The sequence below is a fragment of the Armigeres subalbatus genome, chromosome 3 (genome assembly GCF_024139115.2).
Source record: "Armigeres subalbatus isolate Guangzhou_Male chromosome 3, GZ_Asu_2, whole genome shotgun sequence".
Classification (NCBI taxonomy): domain Eukaryota; kingdom Metazoa; phylum Arthropoda; class Insecta; order Diptera; family Culicidae; genus Armigeres; species Armigeres subalbatus.
The window spans coordinates 51,685,726-51,708,352 of NC_085141.1; the positions used below are offsets into that span (position 1 = coordinate 51,685,726).

Consider the following 22,627-nt stretch of genomic DNA (forward strand, 5'->3'; position numbering starts at 1 on the left):
ACAAGATCTGTTTCCAATGTCAGAATTCCTCACTCTCGCGACAGAAATGTTTGGTCGCCTTGCAAACAGCCGATCAAAACAGGAACAACTTCTAGCTCTTTTTGAGCTTTCGATGAAATACGTTTATAATGTTTAATTAAGATTCGCTTAGTTTTGCCAACTGGAACGGACGTTCTGTTCATGGAAAGAAGTTTTTTGTTATATAACCGAAACATAGCTACAACAAAAACACACATTTTCGCACCCAGATTTCTCTTGCTTTCGCCTCGATCGTATGTCTTGTGAAACTGAAAGAGGAGGTGGTGTTCTGATTGCAGTCCGTAAAAGCATCGATTATTCACAAATCAATATTTCTACAAAATCCATTGAAAGTGTTGGCATCTCAATCAACACTGTCGATACGAAAGTAAATATAATAGCTGCCTATTTTCCTGGAGCAAGGAGGCGATCGATCTGGACTCAGTTTCGTCGAGACATCGAAACCCTAACAAGAAGTGATGAACCTTTTTTCATAGTGGGTGATCTGAGCTCATGCCACGTAACTGGAACTGTTCTAAAGCTAATAAGGCCGGAAAGCTGCTATACCAGCCTGGAGGCAGCTAATCGTAAGTTTTTCATTCACTTCCCTGACTCTCACACGCATCACCCAACCCATATTGAACTTAGTACTTTCAAATAACTTGATTGAAATGACTAAACCGATGACATTAAACGACCTTTAATCAAATCATCTTCCAGTGATCTTTAACATCAGTCTATCAGCTCCTACCATAGAGCCACACCTAAAATACTACGCGCTACGCGCGACTACTCTGCAGGGATTCCAGTCAATACTCGACGACTGATTACTTTACGCAATAAAAGACGCCGCCAGTGGTACAGAAGAAGGGATCCCATTTACCATGACATCGTACTATCGCTGAATCGTCGTATTCGGGAAGAATGTGACCAAGCTAACTTCAGCAGATTCCAACAAACGTTACAGACCTTGAGTGCAGACCGTAACACACTCTGGAGAATCTCTAAAGCATTGCGGAAGTCAACGAAATACAGCCCCTCCTTGCTTCAAGGCAATAATTTCGTCGCTTCCTCTTCCGAGAAGGCTCAACTACTGGCAATAGCAAGGCTCAACTACTGGGGTTTGCGCAGGCACACACTAATCGAAAGCCAGCCGATCTTGAAATTGTTACGGCGATGGATGGATCGGTTGATCTCATTGATCGCACGGATCTGGGAGATGTGCACTCTTGGCTGATCCGCCCGAAGGAAGTTTCTCAATTAATCCGAAATCTGAAAACAAAGAAATCTTTTCCGCTTGTATTCGACTTGGGTACTTCCCAACATGCTGGAAACACGCAGTGGTAATTGCTATCCCAAAGCCGAATAAGGATTCCAGGAATCCATAAAATTATAGGCCGTTAAGTTTATTGGCTACATTCAGCAAACTCCTGGAACGCATAATACCGTGCTGTGCCCTTATTCCGTTCACCTAAGGCAATGCGCTATGTCTAAAAGCTCTAAAAAACAGCCGTTTAGTATTTTGAAGCTGCAATTTTGCTACATAGTGTCATTTTCTATATACAATTGAAAATAAAATATGTTGGGATGCATTCATAGACTTAGGCTCCACTAGTGAAAACAAAATTGACCAATTATGTGGTCCTAATTCCAATCATCTGAAATGGCATTGTTTCTAATTCCGTTCATTCGTGTTCCTAATTCCAATCACCCGAAAAACATTGATTTCTTGGAGATGCTAATACCAGGCATCATTTTTCTCACAAATCCATCTTTTCATTTATTTTAATATTGCAAATAAAAAGCATAAATGTAATTTCCTTCCAAATTTAAAATACAATGAATGATATTTCCTTAGTATAGCCAAGTTGACTCTTTTTTCGTTTGTTTCACTTACCATTCGAGATATATTCAACATGGACATTGATGCTAGCTGCCCAATTGCATTAGGTACCACAGAAAAGGACAGATACGATTCCTTATCGGAGTTTTACACCTTATCCTCAACGTAATTTTGACTAGAGCCTGGATACTAGGTCTTTAATTCTGACCTGAACCTTCCAAAACAATGTCTCTGTTTGTTTGGAATTGTTCGTACCACTGTTTCGTTCAAATTGAATATTCTTCAAAGTTCCGGTTCTTTAAAGTAGGTACCGGATAACCCTACTTCTAGGAAGTATTCACGGATTTTGGTAAAACAGAACCTTTTTTACAGCACAGAGAGGGTAGTGTTTTTTTTATAGAAATTCGGATAAACAAGAACGCCGCAATTATGAATTGTGCTGTTTAAAACTGTTCGTATTCACCGGAAATCCAGCATTCGCTTTATAAATCATCATTAAATCATTAACTGATAAACTGTATTTTCCCGGCACGAGTTGAAAAAGGTCCTATAACCTTTTCGAGTAGAGTCGTTAACGGAATTCCTTTCGGTCTGCCTGCGGGATAGAATTTTAAACGTTCACCATTCATATGGCTTTATGTACGATGTACCTTTTCTTGCTCATAGATTATATTCTCAAACACGGAATTTTCGGAATCCATCCTCCAAACCTCGCTCCAAACCCAATGAACGGAATAAGGAACGAGTAGATTTAGATGTACCCTTATTCCGGTCAAGATATTTTTCACTTTTCAGCATTTTCTATCGGGAAAATACAGGCAACAATTTGGTAATACGCTATAATGTTACCTGTTTTGTCTTATTATGCTGCTGTGTTTGAAATCCAGGGCAAATTTCCACTTAAAAATGCTTAAATATTATGACAAACGTTCTTAGCAAGTGGGTTAATGAAAACAATCAAAATGGCGCTCGTAGTGACGACCAACAAATTTTGATTAAATTTTCACTGTTAATCGCCAAAAATGACGCTGGTTTTCATTTCATTTCATGCATACATAACCATAGAAAAGTACAAGGATATTTTTATGTTGTTTTTATACGAAAACTCTTTATTATTTATCATTTTGTCTTGCGTGAACGGAATTAGGCGCTGATTGGAATAAGGGCACAGCACGGTATTGAAACGCATTGAACAACATCTGGAAAACGCTTGAATATTACCTGATGTGCAATTCGGTTTTAAAAGAGGACACTCTACCAAACACCAACTCGTTCGGCTTGTGCTCGGCATGGTGCTGTTAGACGTTGAGAAGGCATATGATTCTGTGTGGCAGGAAGCAATTCTGCATAAAATGTATCAAGGATATTGTACGAAAACGTCTTTTTCGGACAAGAAGGCAAACACTGGCAAGTTACTGTTAAATGAAAACGCACACTTTATTAACACTTCACTTTACTTGTTACGCGGGGTAAAAATATAACTGAACTACACGCGCAACGCGTGCATATTTATATCTCCACGCTTCATGTTCCAGAAGCACGTGGAATGTTCTGGCACAGCGTAGCTCATTCTAGGCGTGCATGATGTTGATGATAATGATGATGATGATGCCATTGTTGGTGCTGTTTGCAATCGAGGAGCACGAACACTTCGCGTTATCGACGTTGGGCATAAATTCACTCCCTTTCTTTCTGAACATACCGCCGGCCTTGAAGGCTCCCCTTCAACAATCTGATTCTTGACTATTCTTCTCCGTATGTCAGTTCTTGGGAGTACCTTGAAGATGCGTGATGGATACTCTGGATAGTACCCTCTATGTGATACAGAGCTTCTGCTGTTCAACTCTGCTGAATATTCTTGGTGTTTTCCTTTTATCCGCTGAATTGGCTCTGCTCTAAAAGCAGATGAAATCACGCAACACTGACTATGTTGATCATGCACCTGAACTTGCCTGATATCGTTCGACCGATGCAACAAGCTATTATGTCTTCCGTTGCAAGTTTTACAGCCTCTAGAACTACATCTTTCCATTTCATGCTTTGGAGAAAAGCAGTTGCAGCACAACTTCAGCTTTCTAACCTTTCGTTTCTTGGCTGTATAGCTCATCGCGATGAATCTCTTGCATTTCCATATGGGATGATAACGTTTGCTTTTACATACCTTGCAACCCACTGAGATCGTTGACATAAACGACACTTGTAGATTAGAATGCATAGGTCTGTGATGTTCACTTTTCGCTGTCATCAATATTTCCAACATGTGGCATCTTTTAGTGATGAATTGAATGATCTGTTCGTATGTCGGCGAATCGTCGTCCTGGGTCTGGTTTTCCCAATCTTGTCTTGATGCTTTATCAAGCTTGCTGGTGATCATGTATACCAGAATTGTACTCCATTGATCAGTGGGTTCACCAAGTTGCTTCAGTGCATTAACGTTCCGCTGGCACTCAGTTATCAAGACGCAATTCCTTTGACGAATCTTCAGGAACCTGCTTGATTGTGAACAGTGCCTTCAAATGTTTTTGTTTGACTAGTCGTAGATTTTCAAACCTCTCCACAAGTAGGTCCCATGCTATGCGGTAGTTATGATCGGTAATGTCCATAGCATCCAACATGTTCGCTGCCTCACCTTGCAGGGTTGATTTCAGGTAAAGTAGCTTTTGCACGTTTGATAGCTGTCCGTTTTTATCGATGAGCGCATCAAACGTGTCTCGGAATGTCGGCCAATCAGTGTATTCACCGCTGAACGTTGGCAACTCTAATGTGGGCAGTTGCACAGCTGTTTTTTGTGGTTCCACTGCAGGTTGCTGGTATTGAGAATGCCTGCTGCCCGCGATCATTTGTCCTGATCCTTGCAATCTTTCGATGATTGAATGCAATGCAGCTCTTGCATTCATACATCTATCTTCGAAGATTGCGCGTTTCTCTTCTTCTTCTTCCTTGTTTATGTCTTCTTCTGCGTCGATGGCAGTTTGTACTGAGTCATAATCTGTCCAGCATTGGTCGACGACTTCTAATCGCGCACGAACCAATGCTGCTGTAATCCCAGGCTTGGATTCGATGTCTCGGATAAACACCTCGATCCGTGTCAGGCGTCCGAGAATAACCACACGCTGCTGATTTAACTGAACCATGCTAAACGATTTGTGGATTCGTTTTTCTGTCGAAAATTGATGTGCTGTTGCCCGGTGACGTCGTTGAAATAATCAGCTGCTCGTGTCTGAATTAAACTATAATCGACAACTGACGCGCGCCAAAGCACTGTATCGGATACTGTAGCTGCGTTGCTACTGTTAAAACCGAAACCAACAGTCCCCCTAACAGCGACGTACACTGTTACCACGGTCCCGTGACTATCACTTTCGCGCACACTAACCGACCCGCTACGCGATTCTTCACAGTGCGACCGTACACGATTTCGCGAAACTTGCCTTGCCTTCTGGATTGCTGGATTCACGCTATCCGGCTCGAAGGACCAAATGTACGAAAACGTCTTTTTCGGACAAGAAGGCAAACACTGGCAAGTTACTGTTAAATGAAAACGCACACTTTATTAACACTTCACTTTACTTGTTACGCGGGGTAAAAATATAACTGAACTACACGCGCAACGCGTGCATATTTATATCTCCACGCTTCATGTTCCAGAAGCACGTGGAATGTTCTGGCACAGCGTAGCTCATTCTAGGCGTGCATGATGTTGATGATAATGATGATGATGATGCCATTGTTGGTGCTGTTTGCAATCGAGGAGCACGAACACTTCGCGTTATCGACGTTGGGCATAAATTCACTCCCTTTCTTTCTGAACAGATATTTTCCTATGTTCATTTTGAAAATTATCCGCTCTTTTCTGAGGAATCGCTCATGTTCTCGTAAACGGCCAAAGTTCAGATCGGCATGAGGTTCCCTATGGTGTCCAGCAAGGTGCCGTTATGAGTCCAATACTTCCTTTTTGCTGACGACACTGCTTATATAGCATCGGATTCCGACCCCGCTTCTATAGTCTCCAAACTTTAGGCCGCACAGAACGCTATAGAGAATTACCAGAAAAAATGGAAAATTAAGACTAATGCTGATAAATCCGAAGCACTTTTTTCACAAGAAAACGAGGCCCTCGAAAACAACCTAGAAGTGAGATAACTGTTTGCGGGCGCCGAATCACATGGTCAGACGATGTGGGACACCTAGGTTTAACATTGGATTTCCGGCTTGGTACAACTGCGCTGCCACCCATAGAAAGAAACTTCAAGTGAAGTAAAACCGGTTGCTGAAAATGATGCTGAATTTGGACCCATATCATCCAACTGAGGACGTCCACAGGATGGCTCAAATGGAAGAACTCAACGACTGGTTCCATCGAGTTTTAACAAAGTTTTGGAATAGTTGCATAACTTCAGCAAACCCTTTGCTTGAGCACTTAGCTGTTTATCACAGGTTAAACAGAATAAGTCTTTTAGTAATTTCCGAGGGTTTTTTGTAACATTTTCCCTTGTATCGCTCAATATGTGTATTGAAAAGACCAATTATTATTCTTTAAACATTAGGCAGCTGTTGAAAGGTTACCCATATCTCAGCTTTTGATCATAACTGCACTAATGTAATCGTCAAAACGATGAAATAAATTAAATTAAATGAGAAAAAAATAAATTCATCTTTTGGAAACAGTATAGAAAGGTCTGTATTGAGAAATTGAACGACAAGTAATTCTAATTGCTTATGGTCTTGGCCTGAGAGTCTTGGCTATGTTGCACGCTACTTAGGTTAGGTCGTACGAGGTGGTATCATTGAAAAGCACGAACGCGGATTTCCGGAAAAACTGACACGAATGGTCAAGGCGAATATGAATCTTGTAATGTGTGTGGTTTGAGTTTCAGAGAAACTCTCAAGTCCTTTTGGAATGCACAGGAAGTAACGGCAAGATTAATGTCTTTCGTGTCTTCTTTTAAACATTGCTTGGAGGGGGTAATACAGCAAGTGCTGAAACGAGTAGTACGATTTTATTAAGATCGATTTGATATTATTCTTGTTATTCTTGTTATACTCAACGTATCCCCGGGCCGTGGCCAATCTACGTTGTATGACATTAGGCAATACGTTTACACTGCTGGCTTAAATTTTCAACGTGACGATTAATTTATATAACTCATGAAATCAATGTGAACTCGACTCGTGGAAAACTTATTCCAGGTTATCCGAGGCTTGTGATAGACCCTTTATCACAACGGACCTTTCCATCCACTGACTGGTAGGCTCGAGCGTCCGGTCCTCTGCTTCAGACCCATAAGGGGTCCGAAACAGTTCAGTTTCAGGGTAGTAAACTTGTGAGAGAATAGAAGATAGAGGAGGAGAATGTGGAGCGGCTTGTTGACCGCTTCCGGCTCTAGCGACTGCTATGGAACCTATTTATTAGAGAATTGTTTGTAGAGATAGAAACGGTTGTGTTTATGTACATGATAGATGTTCAGACAGTTCGGGATCGCAACGATAGAGTTTGTTATAGCTTAGAAACTTTTCAGATGATTTATACTTATGGTAGAAGGGAAATGATTGAAATCCGTTTTCTGATGATTGTCGAAAAAGCTATGTAGATTGATATGATATAGGTACGTGCAGTTTGGGATTAGCATGATCACGTTGGTTTAAGTTTGGAAACATAAAATAGAAAAGGAGGGAGCAGGAGGGGTGGGGGAACAAATACCTAACCATTTGACGTAGAAAGATTAAAATAATTAAACTGAATTAGAATTAATCAATTAAATTTTACACTTTTGATCGGACTTGAGTTAAAAATGTGTTCCAAGCGTGCCCACCGAATTAAGTATATTACGAGTACTGATAACCTATGCTACTAAATAAAGCTCGTGATTAAAAAATGGAGGTTAACTCATCAAAATATAATATTATTCTAGATATTCTCTTAAGTATGAAAACTGAATCCTAACTATCCCGAAACTGCTTTCACCATGCTGCCGCCCAGAGCACAGCCGCCTCTGCCACTCATAGGCAATGTCCCTCCCACCGCCTTGACAGCCTCCAGAAGTATCTACCAAAATATTTGAGAACTAGAATGAATTATTAACATGTCCCGCCATTACATAAAATGATTTGTTCAAGCAAAGGCGTCATAGATGCGGGAACGACATCGCTATAAACGACACGGGACAACCATGCCCCACACGACAGTGCAACAATGCACCGAATCTGGGACCTCCTAAACTTTTCTATGCAACGCAGAGTTTTACCCTCTCTTGCGTTATGTGATGTTGAAAATAAGCTCCTAATCATTTGATGACAAACATAAAAATAAAATAAAAATAATCAAATAGCTAAATTTTACTATTTTGGTCGAGCATGGGTCAGCCGCCTGACACCCGCGTTGAAAAATATGTTCCATGCGTGCCCCCACATAAAATGATGACGCGTGCTAATCACTAATGATACTAAAAGATTTAAATGGAATTAGGTATTGTTCCCGCTTATCATTTTAGCACCGCCAGGGGGAACTTGGCCGATACCCACTGCACTTTTCTTTCCCTTAGCACAAACAATAAACCATCATTTGTGATATTTAAACGGAATATTATTGGGAATTCTGAAAAGGCAGACAATCAATGCAGTTAGATTGCCAGGTAATACGTGCACATCGTAGCACTGGTGATGCATCACAATCGTATATATACAGGAGTATATGCACTATATGATGACATTGACCGGAAGATTAGATAAGCATTTCCCCCCTATTAAGATCGATTTGATATTATGACACGAAACTTTGAAAAGATGAGAAAACCTATATCAAAGTGAAAAGAGAAGCTAGCCGGATCGGATGTACATGACAATGTTAGCCACCACAAGTTTACTTATCTTTGGACTAGGTGGAGCAAAAAAAAATCGGAGACGTACCTTGACAGGAAGTCGTACTTACTTTGGATTCCACTCGACACTTCGATCAAATTTATAAAACGCTCATTATATTTATTATAGTCTTGCGCAAACCCTGGACAATGCATAACTCCTTTTGTAGTGTTGTTGAAATAGTATGGTTGGTCGAGGAATATTGCTTATAATAGATGATGATTGCATATAAATACCTACCTGATGGCAGTGATATATCACAGATCGAACCAGCACAATTTGGCTTCAGTCAAATTCAGTTTATTCCATTCTGCGTTCCCTTGTTTCTTGTGTTTTGCGAGTTATCCTGCGGGATGCTACGTACCAGAGAACTACTTAGTGCACTAAATACATTATCATTTTACACCTGTCTGCATAAAGATTTTTCCATTTGTTTTTGGATGATTTTTCATGCAAATGTAATAACTCTCAAGTTTTGCTCACCATAGTTTCGCTTATAGGTCGATTATAATGTATTTTACTATTTAGGTACCGTACGCTATGGCAAACAACACGATTTTCCAGCAGCAGACTCGACTGGCAGTAAAGAGTTGTTTCCAAGTTTTAACATTTTTACCGCGATAGGAGATACATTTCGCTTATAAACATGAACTATACCGTCGTGGTTAAACTAGTACAGATGAATCCAAGTTTCTTCTCCCGTTATGTTGTTGTTTTTTTCATCCGAGATACATATGTTATCTTACATTTACTATTATAATAGATGACTAATATTGTACAGCATCTACGAATGCATTATGCGCGGTAATTATCGTTTCGCCATTAATTCAAAGCATGAAACAATTTAGGATATTTCTCCTATGAAGGAGGTGTGATTAATCAAATAGGAATACAACTGAAACTATACGCAGATTACATCTAACACTCAGAATAATTTCGTTGGTAAAAAATAATATAATGTTGTTGATCGATAGCATAGAATACATTATTTAATGTGTGTGTTAGATTCGCTTATCCGACATCACCTAAAAAAACTAATTCAACTGTTCAATTAGAAGGTAGGTCAAATCTAAATTCTAACAACGCAAACATCCACTACCAGAACAAAAATGGATAAATATCTGTCTCCCGCAATATAGCTGTACCACAATTTGGGCTCAACACATTGGAATTTCCTTCATTCGGTTATTTTTTATTATGTTTACTGCTAGTGTTCATAATGAATAAAATATTTAAAAATAAACGACTTTAAAAAATCCGATCACATTCAGGCTTTCTGTTATACAATTTCCGATTGATGTATCTTTATTATCTAAAGATCCCATAGGTGTCTTACAAACAAGTATAAAGTTGATTTCCAATAAAATGACACAAAAATGAATACGAACAAATGTGTTAGGTACTTATGGTACAAAGTAACGAAAGAAGCCCAAGCTGCACTAACCGAACATATATAAATGGAAGTTACATTCGCTGCGTGTCTTGGACTGCTAGACCTAATACGGTGAATTACAATTATCCACTTGCACGTTATCACTTCTCCGATTAGTTTATTCTCGAATTCATTTTTCCTCCCTTAAAAATATGAAGAACAATGGACTTACCTTAGCCGGTTATCCATTTCAACTAGCTATTTACACGGGATAGTGACCGCGGGAGCTGCTAGTACCACCTTCGGGCCGGTTATTACGTCGACCCGGATCGCCCGTATTTCGGCTTGCTCGACCGGGATTAAAGTTAACATTTGGTAGAGCTGCCACCCCGACACGAGCGCCTGAGCTACCCAACGAACCGCTAGCCATTCCACTGGCCAAGGGAAGATTGGGTGCGGATCGGATCAGACGCCGCTTAGCATCGTCGAGGAAGCTAGCGCCCACCATCTCGTCGTCTGTTGTTTCCTCTCCGTGGAACGACCCACTGAGATTGCTGTTCAGGATGTTGTTGCTGGCGGCAGCGGAACTGCGGCTAACGGTGGCGATCGGGTGCGTGTCACCGATGGCTGGCTCGACATCATCGTCGTCTTCGTCCGAAAGGATCTCATGGCTCGGTTCATTGCGACCGAAAAAGCGCATTTTGCTGGAAAACAGTTTCATATTAGAAAAAATAGCAAAAAAAATTACGCTTCAACCGGTTTGATCTTTTATCAACTTCACAATATAGGTATAAGACATATTTTTTAATAACGACGACTAACGATAAATATCTCGAATTTAAATTTAATTTTTCAAGATAATTTTATATGAATCCAACGATACAAAGTAACATCTTGCAACACTCTTAAATACTCCTGGTAAATGATAGTTTTGTAATCATCGCAATGATAGTTTTAACATTATAACCGCAAAAAACTATGAAGATATTAGCGGTGATTTTTGTTTATTGTACAATTTTAGGTCAAATCAATGTGCATAATTGTATTTGCCGTAAATTTAGTAATTATTTGATTCCAAGTTTTTTTTTTATAATTTTACGTTGCTAAGCAGATAAAAAATTAACAAATAGAAACAAGTGTACTTTTTGATACCGAGTTCGGATCTTTATACTCACTTTACAAATCGGGACCATGCGGACGTGGTGGCAGGTTCGTCAACAATGGAACTGTATGGTGATTCGCCTCCCTCTTCGATGCTGGCCGGTTGCGCGGAAGGCTGCGGCACGGTATGACGGTTCGACAAGTGCCGTGCGATTTGCAATGCCCTGGCGTGGAATAAATCGAGCAACTCCTCGTCTTCGGAGGTCATATTGACCACGTGGATGATACTCGCCGTTCTTGAACTAGTGGCACCATCCGCTCCTTCGTTTGATTGATAGTTCGCTGGTTCAGCAACTGTTGAACTCGCCGCAGTCGGTTGGTTATTGACCGGGTTTAGCAGTGGAGTGTGCTCGTCCGGATCGGACGAGGACATGCTATCGCTGGATGAACGGCGCCGCGGCGGCCTGCGTTCCCCACGGGCAAAAACCTTTCGCTTGCAAATCGGACAAACTCGACGGTTTTTCGTTAGCCATGGATCGATACACTTGACGTGATAAGCTGTAAAAAAATTAATAAAAAACAAAATTGAACCACATGTTCGACTAAAAGACCGAAAATGTAGTACCGTGATGACAGGGTAGCACCCGTAGCCGCTCGTTGTCTACGTAGTCATCCAGACAGATTGCACAAGTATCGTAGTGCATCCCCTTGGCAAACTTCACAATCGGAATTCTTTTCAGCATACTGTTGGGCAAACGGTGTCGCAATCTGCGGCGTCGTTCCCGAATGCAACGTATGATCATGAAGCACACCTACAAAATACGCAATTCGACAAGAAAAAAAAACATTGTTAGATTTAGTTCATGATTGGGCTATGCTTTAAGGCAGCCGACTCACCGTTATGAAGAAGCAAAGACCCACAATGATGGCGAATGGGATGATTAGGTTGTTGTTGATGTTGAACGGTATGTCATCGGTTATGATTAGCGCGTAGGGCAACGGGTAAAGGAAACTCTCGATTATGTAGATGCCGTTGCTTTCGCCGATGAAGACTGATGGAATCATGATGTCATCGGCATGGTTAGCCGACATGCGTTCTAGAAAGATAGAAAAGAAATTGATTTATCAAGAAACAGATGGAATCTGTGAGTTGCAAATCTTGCCTAGGGTTTGATATGTTGGGGTTTAACAGTATTATAATAGGAAGGTTTTAGACCGACTTTTGGTAAGCTCAGCGTCCACGAGAACGGCCAGTGACTAATTGATTTCGCCACCTCCAAGAAAATGGACTTTCGCATACTCTAAATCCAGCACAGCCTTTGCACTGGTACGCCCGGAGATCACCACAGAAGATAGAATCACCAATCGACCAGTTTTTGATTGGTGGACAACACTTCTCCGACATTTTCAACGTCAAGACCTATCGTGGCGCTAGCGCCAAGACCTATCGTGGCGATATACGTCATTAACAATGTTTGGTACTGCCTCGGTATGATCCAGAGCAACTGAATGTCGACAATGCGTACGTGCAGCGTCTTGAGGCAAAGTTGTTGGAAGGTGGGAAGATCGATGGCACCCCTCTTGACGAAGCAGCTATGAACAACGCAGCTGAGAGCAACATCGGGTATGTGGGACGGATTCGACGGAACGATTGATGCGTTGACTATTGAAGTAGGCTGCTTCGGTGGCAGGGAGACAGCGAGTTGTATGCAACTGCACGCAGAGCGGGACCGTCGATAGCTACTTCTACGGCTACTGCTACGACCAGTGGAACCACGCTAAGTATGAGGGCAGTGGTAGAGCAGCTCGACGCTATTATTGAGTTCGCGAGTGGCAAAAATAACATCAGCAAAGAACTTGAGCAAAACCTACTGAAAACCGTACAGGTCGCCAATAGGGAACAGATCCTCTTGGTTTGGATGTTTGACAAAAAGGGGAGTGGAAAGGCGACGAAACACGAGAGCCGGGAGTCCTGGCTGTGGAGTGTATCCTGACTGTTGGCAAGCAGGAGCCACTTGAAACACCTTAAGTTACTGATTGTTAACTGAATGTGATTGTCGACACCACGGTATACAGAATCAAGGTGAGCTCCTGTGAGCTCGTAAAGCAAATGACACTTCAAAAGTGACATGATTGCTATCGAAATATGAACGAGTGCAAAAGAAGACCAGATTAAATAGTAAAGCGTTGGCTTGCTTCGTCCAGAGCAGCAATAGTAGTAACGTCAATTGTTTACAATGAAAATTGATGTTTTCATACGAGTCGATAGTGCCTTGTTTTTGTATGCCGTGCTCGATTGCTTTGAAGTGACTTATGTGACTCTCAGTTGTGGTTCGCAATAGCCCTACTTCGATGATTTCAAAGCAATTGAATATGATTTATATAGTAAACCAAACCGATAAATTTTGCCAAATTTTCCCGGTTTTTATTAAACTTTAAAAATTACAGGGTAAAAATTTTTGTACTTCAACTAGGTGTTCTATTTTTTTTTTATTAAACCGGAGGTCAGTTTTGAACCTAATTACAATGGTTTGATTCTATTCTACATAACTTCTGTATTATTTTTTTCTTGGTTGCAAAACTTTCGTGAGTTGCTGACAGAGTTATAAGGAAGGAAGTTATAATTGGTTTTATCAGACTATTTCAAAGAATACCTTCCTGGGCTTCGTAGCCGTGCGGTTAGCGACATCAATCGTCTAGACGCTAGGGAGTGTGGGTTTGATTCCCGCCTAGGTAAGGATGAAACTTTTCGTGGTCGAAAAAATCTCCATTGTCTCATTTATTTATTTCCAGACTAAGGCCGGAGTGGCCTTTGCAATACATAAAAGTCTTCTCCATTCAGCTCGGTTCATGGCAGCATTTCGCCAGCCACGCAGTCTGCGGAGAGTCTGCAAATCGTCCTCCACCTGATCGATCCACCTTGCCCGCTGTGCACCTCGCCTTCTTGTTCCCGTCGGAATCGGATTTTCACCGGATTACTGTACGTGCCCAGCCCACCGCAGTCTTCCGATTTTTGCGGTGTGAACGATGGATGGTTCTCCCAACAGCTGATGCAACTCGTGGTTCATTCGCCTCCTCCACGTACCGTCCGCCGTCTGTACCCCACCATAGATGGTACGCAGCACTTTCCTTTCGAAAACTCCCAGTGCGCCAGTTTCGTCACCACCGATAGAAACTCGTGGTGGGTGGCTTACAATGGCCTCTCTTGAGCCTCTTCCTACCATGTACTTCGTCTTCGACGTGTTGATGACTAGTCCAATCCGTTTAGCTTCGCTTTTCAGTCTGATGTAGGCTTCCTCCATCCTCTCAAAGTTACGTGCCATATCAATGTCGTCAGCGAAACCAAATAACTGGACGGAATTCGTGAAAATCGTACCACTCGTGTCATTCCCTGGCCTTCGTATTACTCCCTCCAAAGCAATGTTGAATAGCAGACACGAAAGACCTTCACCTTGCCGTAACCCTCTGCGCGTTCCCTAGAAACTCAAGAATGCCCCTGAAACTCGAACTACACACATCACCTGATCCATCGTCGCCTTGATCAACCGTATCAGTTTATCCGGAAATCCGTTTTCGTGCATTAGCTGCCATAGCTGGTCCCAGTCGATTGTATCATATGCGGCTTTGAAGTTGATGATGTGTGGGCACGTTGTATTCGCAGCATTTGTGCAATACCTGACGTACGGTGGCGTTCAACAATGTGATTTCGCGGTAGTTGCTAGAATCCAGCTTATCGCCCTTTTTGTAGATGGGACATACGACACCTTCCATCCACTCCTGCGGCGGAACCTCATCCTCCCAAATCTTGGTAATTACCCAGTACAGCGCTCTAGCCAGTGCCTCACCACCGTGTTTACAGCTCTCCTGGTAGTTGGTCAACTCCAGGGGCTTTGTTGTTTTTCAGCCGGCCAATCTGCTCCTGGATTTCCTGGAGATTTGGAGGCGGAAGTCGCATGTCCTGTACGCGTGCTCCTAGGTTCATTACCATACCGTCACCGTTGTCTGCCATATCGCCATTCGATGCTCTTCGTAGTGCTGCCACCGCCTTTGAATCACCTCACGCTCGTTTGTGTCCCGTTTATGTCCTTACACATATCGGGCTGTGGTACGTGGCCCTTACGTGAACGGATTAACTGCTCATAGAACTTTCGTGTGTTATTAGCGCAGTACAGTTCCTCTGTCTCTTCACGGTCTCGATCTTTCTGCTGGCGCTTTTTCCTCCGAAAAATCAAGTTTTGTCTGTTCCGCGTCCGTTTGCATCTGTTAGCCACGAACATAGTAGTCAATGATTACCACCAGTCGCGACCCTAGCGACTAGTTCAGCCATAGCAACTTGATAATCAACAAATGTGAAAATTGATTACTGTGTACCCCATCATCCTAGAATAATTAAATATTAATATATTAAAGTACAACATTTTGGCGACGAGGATTTTTTTCAAGAATTCAATGCTTTGGAGGAAGAGTTGCAGTTCTCAAGATGTCTGGATCCGGCGACTTTCAAGTAATCTACCAGCAAATCCTGCGGCAGAATCAAGCGATGGCGGAGCAAAACACCCGGCTGATGGAGATGATGGAACGTTTCGGCAATCAAGAAAACGTTTCCAATCGATCGGCGGGCAGCCCGGAGTTCATCATCGAATCTCTGGCCTCCAACATCCGGGAGTTCGTCTACGATCCAGACAACGGGCTCGTTTTCGACCGGTGGTACCGAAAGTACGAAGACCTTTTCCTCAAGGACGGAGCGAAGTTGGACGATGCGACGAAAGTGCGGTTGCTGTTGAGAAGCTTCAACGTGACGGTGCACGACAAGTACGTCAACTTCGTGCTCCCAAAGCACCCCCGTGAGTACTCGTTCGATGAGACGGTGAAGAAGCTGACAGATCTGATCAGCGTCCGAATCTCCTTGTTCAGCAAGCGGTACCAGTGCTTCCAGCTAACGAAGCACGACGCGGACGACTTTCTAACGTACGCTGGGACGGTGAACCGATGCTGTGAAGACTTCGAGCTCAGCAAGATCACGGCGGACCAATTCAAGAGCCTGATTTTCACCTGTGGGCTGCGATCGTCGAAGGACGCAGACATCCGAACGAGACTCCTATCCAAGCTTGAGGCTAACGCGGCGGATGAATGCACTCTGGAATCACTCATCACGGAGTGCCAACGTCTGCAAAACCTTAAGCATGACACGGCCATGGTAGAACACAAGAAATCGGTGAGTACAATCTGCGCAGTCAAACAAAACAAGCCTCTACCGATGACACCGAGTTCCAAAGAGAAGAAGAAGACGAAGTCCGAAGGTCCAAAAACACCCTGCTGGCAGTGTGGCGGAATGCACTACGTCCGGGACTGCACCTACACGAAGCATGTTTGTCGGAACTGCAAGCAAACCGGCCACAAAGAAGGGTATTGTGGCAGCTACACACCGAAGGCGGCACTCAAGAAGAAGAAGCACGTGAACGGAATTTTCTCCATCAACTAGCTCAGCTGCACTTCTAGACGGAAGTTCCTAACGGTGGATATCAACGGGTCTCAAGTCACTCTGCAGTTGGACACCGCGTCCGACATCAGCATCGTTTTGAAGAAGCAGTGGAAGAAGACTCCCACAACACGGACTGCGTCGGGTGACGCTTTTCATCTACTTGGTGAACTCCGATACCCAATCAAACTCGGAGGTGTCACCAAAACCGCAACTTTCTACGTGACCAACAACAGCATCAACCTAATCGGTCTGGACTGGATCGAGCTGTTCAAGCTGTGGGACACCCCGCTATCTGCAATATGCAACCAGGTCCACGTTGCCGATGGTCAAGTCAATCAAATCCAAGTGTACAAAGCTGCGTATCCCGGAGTGTTCAAGAACGGCCTCGGACACTGCAAGAAGATGAAGGTCCGACTCTATCTCAAGCCCGATCAACCGTCTAAGACGAATTAAGTACTGCCCATTTAATTCCACCAGTTAATTTTCGTTATCTTTGCAGATACGTATTTCGACCACAACTGTGTGGTCGTCTTCAGTGTCGAAATATGTATCTGCAAAGATAACGAAAATTAACTGGTGGAATTAAATGGACAGTACTTAATTCGTCTTAGACGGTTGAATACATTCCACTAAAAGAGCTTTATATATTTTTCTCAAGCCCGATGCTAAACCCGTTTTCAAGTCGAAGCGCCCAGTTCCTTTCACGTCCATGGAGAAGATCGATGCGGAACTGGACCGACTTCAATCGCTGGGCATCATCACGCCAGTCGATTTCTCGCAGTGGGCGGCTCCGATCGTCGTAGTGAAGAAGCTCGGAGGAAAAGTACTAATCTGTGCCGATTACTCAACTGGACTGAACGCTGCCCTGGAGCCCAACCATTACCCGCTACCGGTCCCTGATGACATCTTTACCAAGCTCAATGGGTGCCGGTATTTCAGCGTCATCGACCTGAGTGACGCCTTTCTTCAAGTGGAAGTTGACGACGATTCGAAGCAGCTGCTCACAATCAAAACGCATCGAGGTCTCTTCCGCTTCAACCGGCACGCACCAGGAGTAAAATCCGCTCCAGGGGCCTTCCAGCAGTTGATGAACAGCAAGGTTGACGATCTCGAAGGAGTGGACACGTTTCTGGACGACATCTTCGTGGCCAGCAAAACCGAAAAGGAGTGCAACATTCTGCAGCCGGAGGTAAAGTATTTGGCGCACATCGTAGACGAGAACGGTCTCCGTCCAGACCCATCCAAGGTGGAAGCCATTGTCAAGATGCCACCGCCCAATGATGTCACAACTCTACGCTCGTTCCTTGGTGCGATGAATTTTTACGCGAAGTTTGTCCCGGAGATGCACCAACTGCGGCGGCCACTCGACGCGCTGCTGAAGAAGGATGCCAAATTCGTTTGGAACAGCGAGTGCCAGAAATCGTTCAGGCGCTTCAAGGAAGTACTCCAGTCGGATTTGCTTCTGACACACTACGATCCTTCACTAGACATCATAGTTGCTGCCGACGCCTCGCAGTCCGGAATCGGTGCCTGCCTTCTACACAGGTTCCCCGATGGCTCATTCAAAGCTGTTGCACACGCTTCCCGCTCACTCACCCCCGCGGAGGCAAATTACGGACAGATTGAGAAGGAAGGTCTTGCACTGGTGTTTGCCGTAACGAAATTCCATCGGATGCTGCTCGGACGCAAGTTCACCCTTCAGACGGATGATCAGCCACTCCTGCGGATATTCGGACAGAAGAAGGGTATTCCGGTTCACACGGCCAACCGCCTTCAACGTTGGGCCCTGACGCTTCTGTGCTACAACTTCGACATCGAGTACGTGTCCACCACGCAGTTTGGATATGCCGACGTACTGTCCCGCCTCATCAACGGTTACGTCAAACCAGAGGAGAACTTCATCATCGCATCGATTCAACTGGAAGACGACATCGAGATTCCACTCCAGGAAACCATCAGTTCGCTGCCAGTTACGTTAAAATCGGTGCGCGGCGCTACTCTCCAGTGCCCGGTTCTCCAACAAGTGATCCAGTACAACCAGCGTGAATGGCCCTCCAAAATCGATGACATCGCTAACCCTGAAGTTCGCCCTTTCTTCGCTCATCGAGACGCTCTATCGGTAGTGAACTGCCGTAATCTGAAAAAGTGACGTATACGCCATTTTCCAAAAATGGTGTTAACGAGTACTACAGGGTTGTTATGACTACGCGGATTTCGCGATTTTCGCGGATTTGGCGCGGATTTGCATAACGATTTTAGGGTTTCGCGCGGATTTGGCGCGGATTTAGTTTTAGGTGGAAATTTAATAAATAAAATGCTAAATCTAAGGAAGTTTATTTGAAAATTAGTTTGATGCCTATCTATAGATGGGCTTTATTTTCATTAGCAAATGTTGTTGAGAACAAATTTACGTTTCAAGGTTATTAACATTATTTTTCGGATATATCCAAGTCCTTATTTAATGGCATGCATTACACTCTCAAGCATTATTAAAACAAATGTTATGAGGAGAGATACGCCACTTATTGTCATTTTTAATCCATTCTAAAACACGACGCACACAAACCATGTCTATTGAAGGACATGAACACCCATTTTCATCTTGTCAATTTCTTTGTAATTTCAAGATATTTGTCAGTTTCTGATTGGTTGTTTCTTTTACGATGAGCTACTCAGCATGATATATTATATCATTTTTCAAAAGTCGTCAGGAATTCTTTCATAATATTGGAACATTTTATATTTCCTTTATAACATTCATCTAGAACGAATAAGGGTTTATACAACAATGAATCATATACAGTGGCTAATTTCCTACCCGCCGCTGTCTTATCCATGCGCTATCGTATATGTAAAATAACACTATGGGTCTCCGGGCCTTCTATCAAAAATTATTTTTTGAAGCAATCATATAGCCTTTCGGTACAACTTTGTTGTACGAGAAAGGCAAAACTTTGTTGTACGAGAAAGGCAAAAAGAACGTGAAGAGAAGACGCTCAATAAATTGTTATACAAAAATTTATATTTAACGTGTATTTGCTTAGAATTTTGATCTGGATCACGCGGATTTGGCGCGGAATGGATTTCATGTCGCGCGGAAATGGCGCGGATTTGATTTCAGTCGGCGCGGATTTGGCGCGGAAAATATTTCAGGATCTCCGTAACAACCCTGGACTACTCATCGAGCTCTTTAACAGAAAAATGGAAAACATGCATGTTGTAAAATGGCTGTTACGTCACTTTTCCAGATTACGGCAGTAAAGGGGTGCGTCATGATGTCCAACCGTTTGGTGATTCCGGACAGTTTTCGGCAGCAGATTCTCAAATAACTCCAACGAGGACATCCGGGATTGGAGCGGATGAAAGCTATCGCACGTAGTCACGTGTACTGGCCGAGGATCGATGACCACATTGCTGATTTTGTGAAGAGATGTGAAAGCTGTGTCACACATTCGAAGACACCGTCTAGGGTTCCGCTACAGTCGTGGCCACTCGCTCAATCTCCCTGGGAGCGTATCCACATCGACTTCGCCGGCCCAATCAACGGTCTGCACTTCCTCATAGTGGTGGACGCCTTCACCAAGTGACCGGAAATTCGCATCGTTCGATCCCCGACAAACATCAGCAGTGACCGAGTTCCTCGACGAGCTGTTTGCCCGTTTTGGCGTTCCCAACGTCATAGTCTCCGACAATTGAACGCAGTTCACGTCAGAACAGTTCGCGGTTTTGTGCAGGAAGAACGGCATTCAACATTTCCGGACATCGCCACATTTCGGACATTTCCACCCACAGTCCAATGGCCAGGCAGAGAGATTTGTGGACACCTTCAAGAGGTCATTGCGCAAAATCAACGAGGGGTAAAGTATCTCGGAATCGCTTCAGACGTTCCTCCAGGTCTACCGAACCACTCCCAGTCGTGTTCTGAATGGCAGAACTCCTTCGCAGCTGATGCTTGGTCGAAACATCAAGACGGTTATCGATCTCCTGCATCACCAACAACCGAAGTCAGTGGTTCTCAATCAACGCCAAGACGAAAAGTTCAACCGGAAGCATGGCGCAACTACGTCAAGGTCTACCGCAGCAACAACAAGTGGCAGTAGGCATCCGGCGTAATCATCGAGGTCATCGGTCAATCACAACGTGCTACTGGACGATTGGCATGGACGGAAGAAGCTCATCAGATCGCACTCCAACCAGCTCAAGCATCGTTCTAGTTAAGCAACAACCGGCGCAGCAGATTCCACACCACTGTCTATCCTGGTGGACATGTTTGGAATTCAATCTCCTGGACCAGCAGTACAGCCCGCTCAACAAGGTCAAGTCGAGCAGGAACCATCAACTTCCTGTTCCATCAACCTCCAACGTCCGATCCCAGGTCCAGCCACGAACCAAGGTGCAAGTAGTGCCAGCGGTTTCCAACCAAGAAGTCGAAGCAGGTTCCAGTCAACTCGATGATATTCCCGAACGCGGTCGCATCCAGACCGACCAACCAGAACCGGAGCATGAAGAAGATAACCAGCCACCTATAGATCCCATTCCAGAACCACCATCGGTCCGGCCACAGAGAGTGATCCGGATGCCGTCCAGATTCGAGCCGTACCTGTTCTGGAAATAAGAAGGGAGGAATGTTAGCCACGAACATAGTAGTCAATGATTACCACCAGTCGCGACCCTAGCGACTAGTTCAGCCATAGCAACTTGATAATCAACAAATGTGAAAATTGATTACTTTGTACCCAACCATCCTAGAGTAAAGTCGTATATTAAAGTACAACAGTATCGTGCCTCGTTCGCCCTCGTGCGGTGCGGTGTGCGGTGCAATCTCGCCCATGCTGCATTCTTCTCCTCAACTAACTGCTCACATTCGCCGTCATACCAGTCGTTTCTCTGATCCGGGGCCACCGTGTCTAGTGTAGCGATTGTGGTGCTCCCAAAGGCGGATCGAATATCTTTCGAGCCATCTTCAAGAGATGCTGCGCGTAGTCTTGGGCTAGTCTACCGTCTTGTAGCCGCCCAATGTTTAGCCGCAGCGGACGACTCCAACGCATGTTGTACACCGTTGAGAGTTTTGAGCGCAGACATACTGCAACGAGGTAGTGGTCGGATTCAATATCGCACTGCACTGCCTCGTAAGTGCGTACGTTCGTGATGTCGGAGAAGAATTTACCGTCGTATAGAACGAGGTCGATTTGGTTTTCCGTTACTTGATTAGTTGATTTCCATGTGGCCTTGTGGATATTCTTGCGGGGGGAGAAAGTGCTTCGGACTACCATTCGCTTTGTTGCTTTGGTATGGGGATGACGATAACGAGATTGGCGGGACTAGCTCTCTTGAGCTTGAGCTAGCTTCTGTTCACCGTCAAGCAACCCGCGATCTTATGTTGCCCATCACATTTCGAAGCAACCGTCGCGGTGCGGCCGCTGACGCCCTTAGGGGCAAGCCAGAGTAAACGCGACGTGCGATGCGACAGTGCAATTTGACAGCCTGTTGATAATGATTGTTATTCTTTTACGTGAGTCGCGTCGCGTCCCATCGCTCGTCGCGTTTACTCTGGCTGGCTCTGGCCTTAGTCGACAATACACCAAGTTTCCTAACCTGGTCAACTGACCATCGGCGGCTATTCCGCTACAAGCTTGAGGAACATTCGCCCACCGTCAAACCCACGCTAAACATCAGCGGCCGTTCGGAGCAACTCGTTGTTCGTTGTGATAGTGGAAGCCGCAAAGTCGTCGCCACCGTGACGTTACCGGCCCCCTCCGGAAGCTTTTCTTTGGAGGTCACCTGTTCTACGACGCTAATTTCGCTGAGGCCCTTCGATTGATTAATCGGCCACCGGTAGAACAACAACCCCCAACGCCACTAGACTAGCAACGCCATCGCTAGATTAGCAACCCCATCTGTATAATCGAATGTGAGTAAAATTTGCTTACAGACTATCTCCCAAATCTGCTTT

General features: G+C 44.1%; 1 protein-coding gene across 3 annotated transcripts in view; it reads right to left on the bottom strand.

Moving 5' to 3' along the window:
• Positions 1–9,003: 9,003 nt before the first annotated feature.
• Positions 9,004–22,627, bottom strand: part of LOC134225217 (E3 ubiquitin-protein ligase RNF13) — a 40,727-nt gene continuing 27,103 nt past the window's right edge. For all 3 annotated transcript variants that reach the window (XM_062705097.1, XM_062705096.1, XM_062705095.1), the window contains exons 6-9: positions 12,090–12,289; positions 11,818–12,004; positions 11,267–11,750; positions 9,004–10,795 (exon numbers count right to left, since the gene is read on the bottom strand). In XM_062705097.1, coding sequence (XP_062561081.1) covers positions 10,354–10,795; positions 11,267–11,750; positions 11,818–12,004; positions 12,090–12,289 — 1,313 coding nt within the window. In that variant the 3' untranslated portion in view covers positions 9,004–10,353. The remainder of the gene's footprint in view (positions 10,796–11,266; positions 11,751–11,817; positions 12,005–12,089; positions 12,290–22,627) is intronic.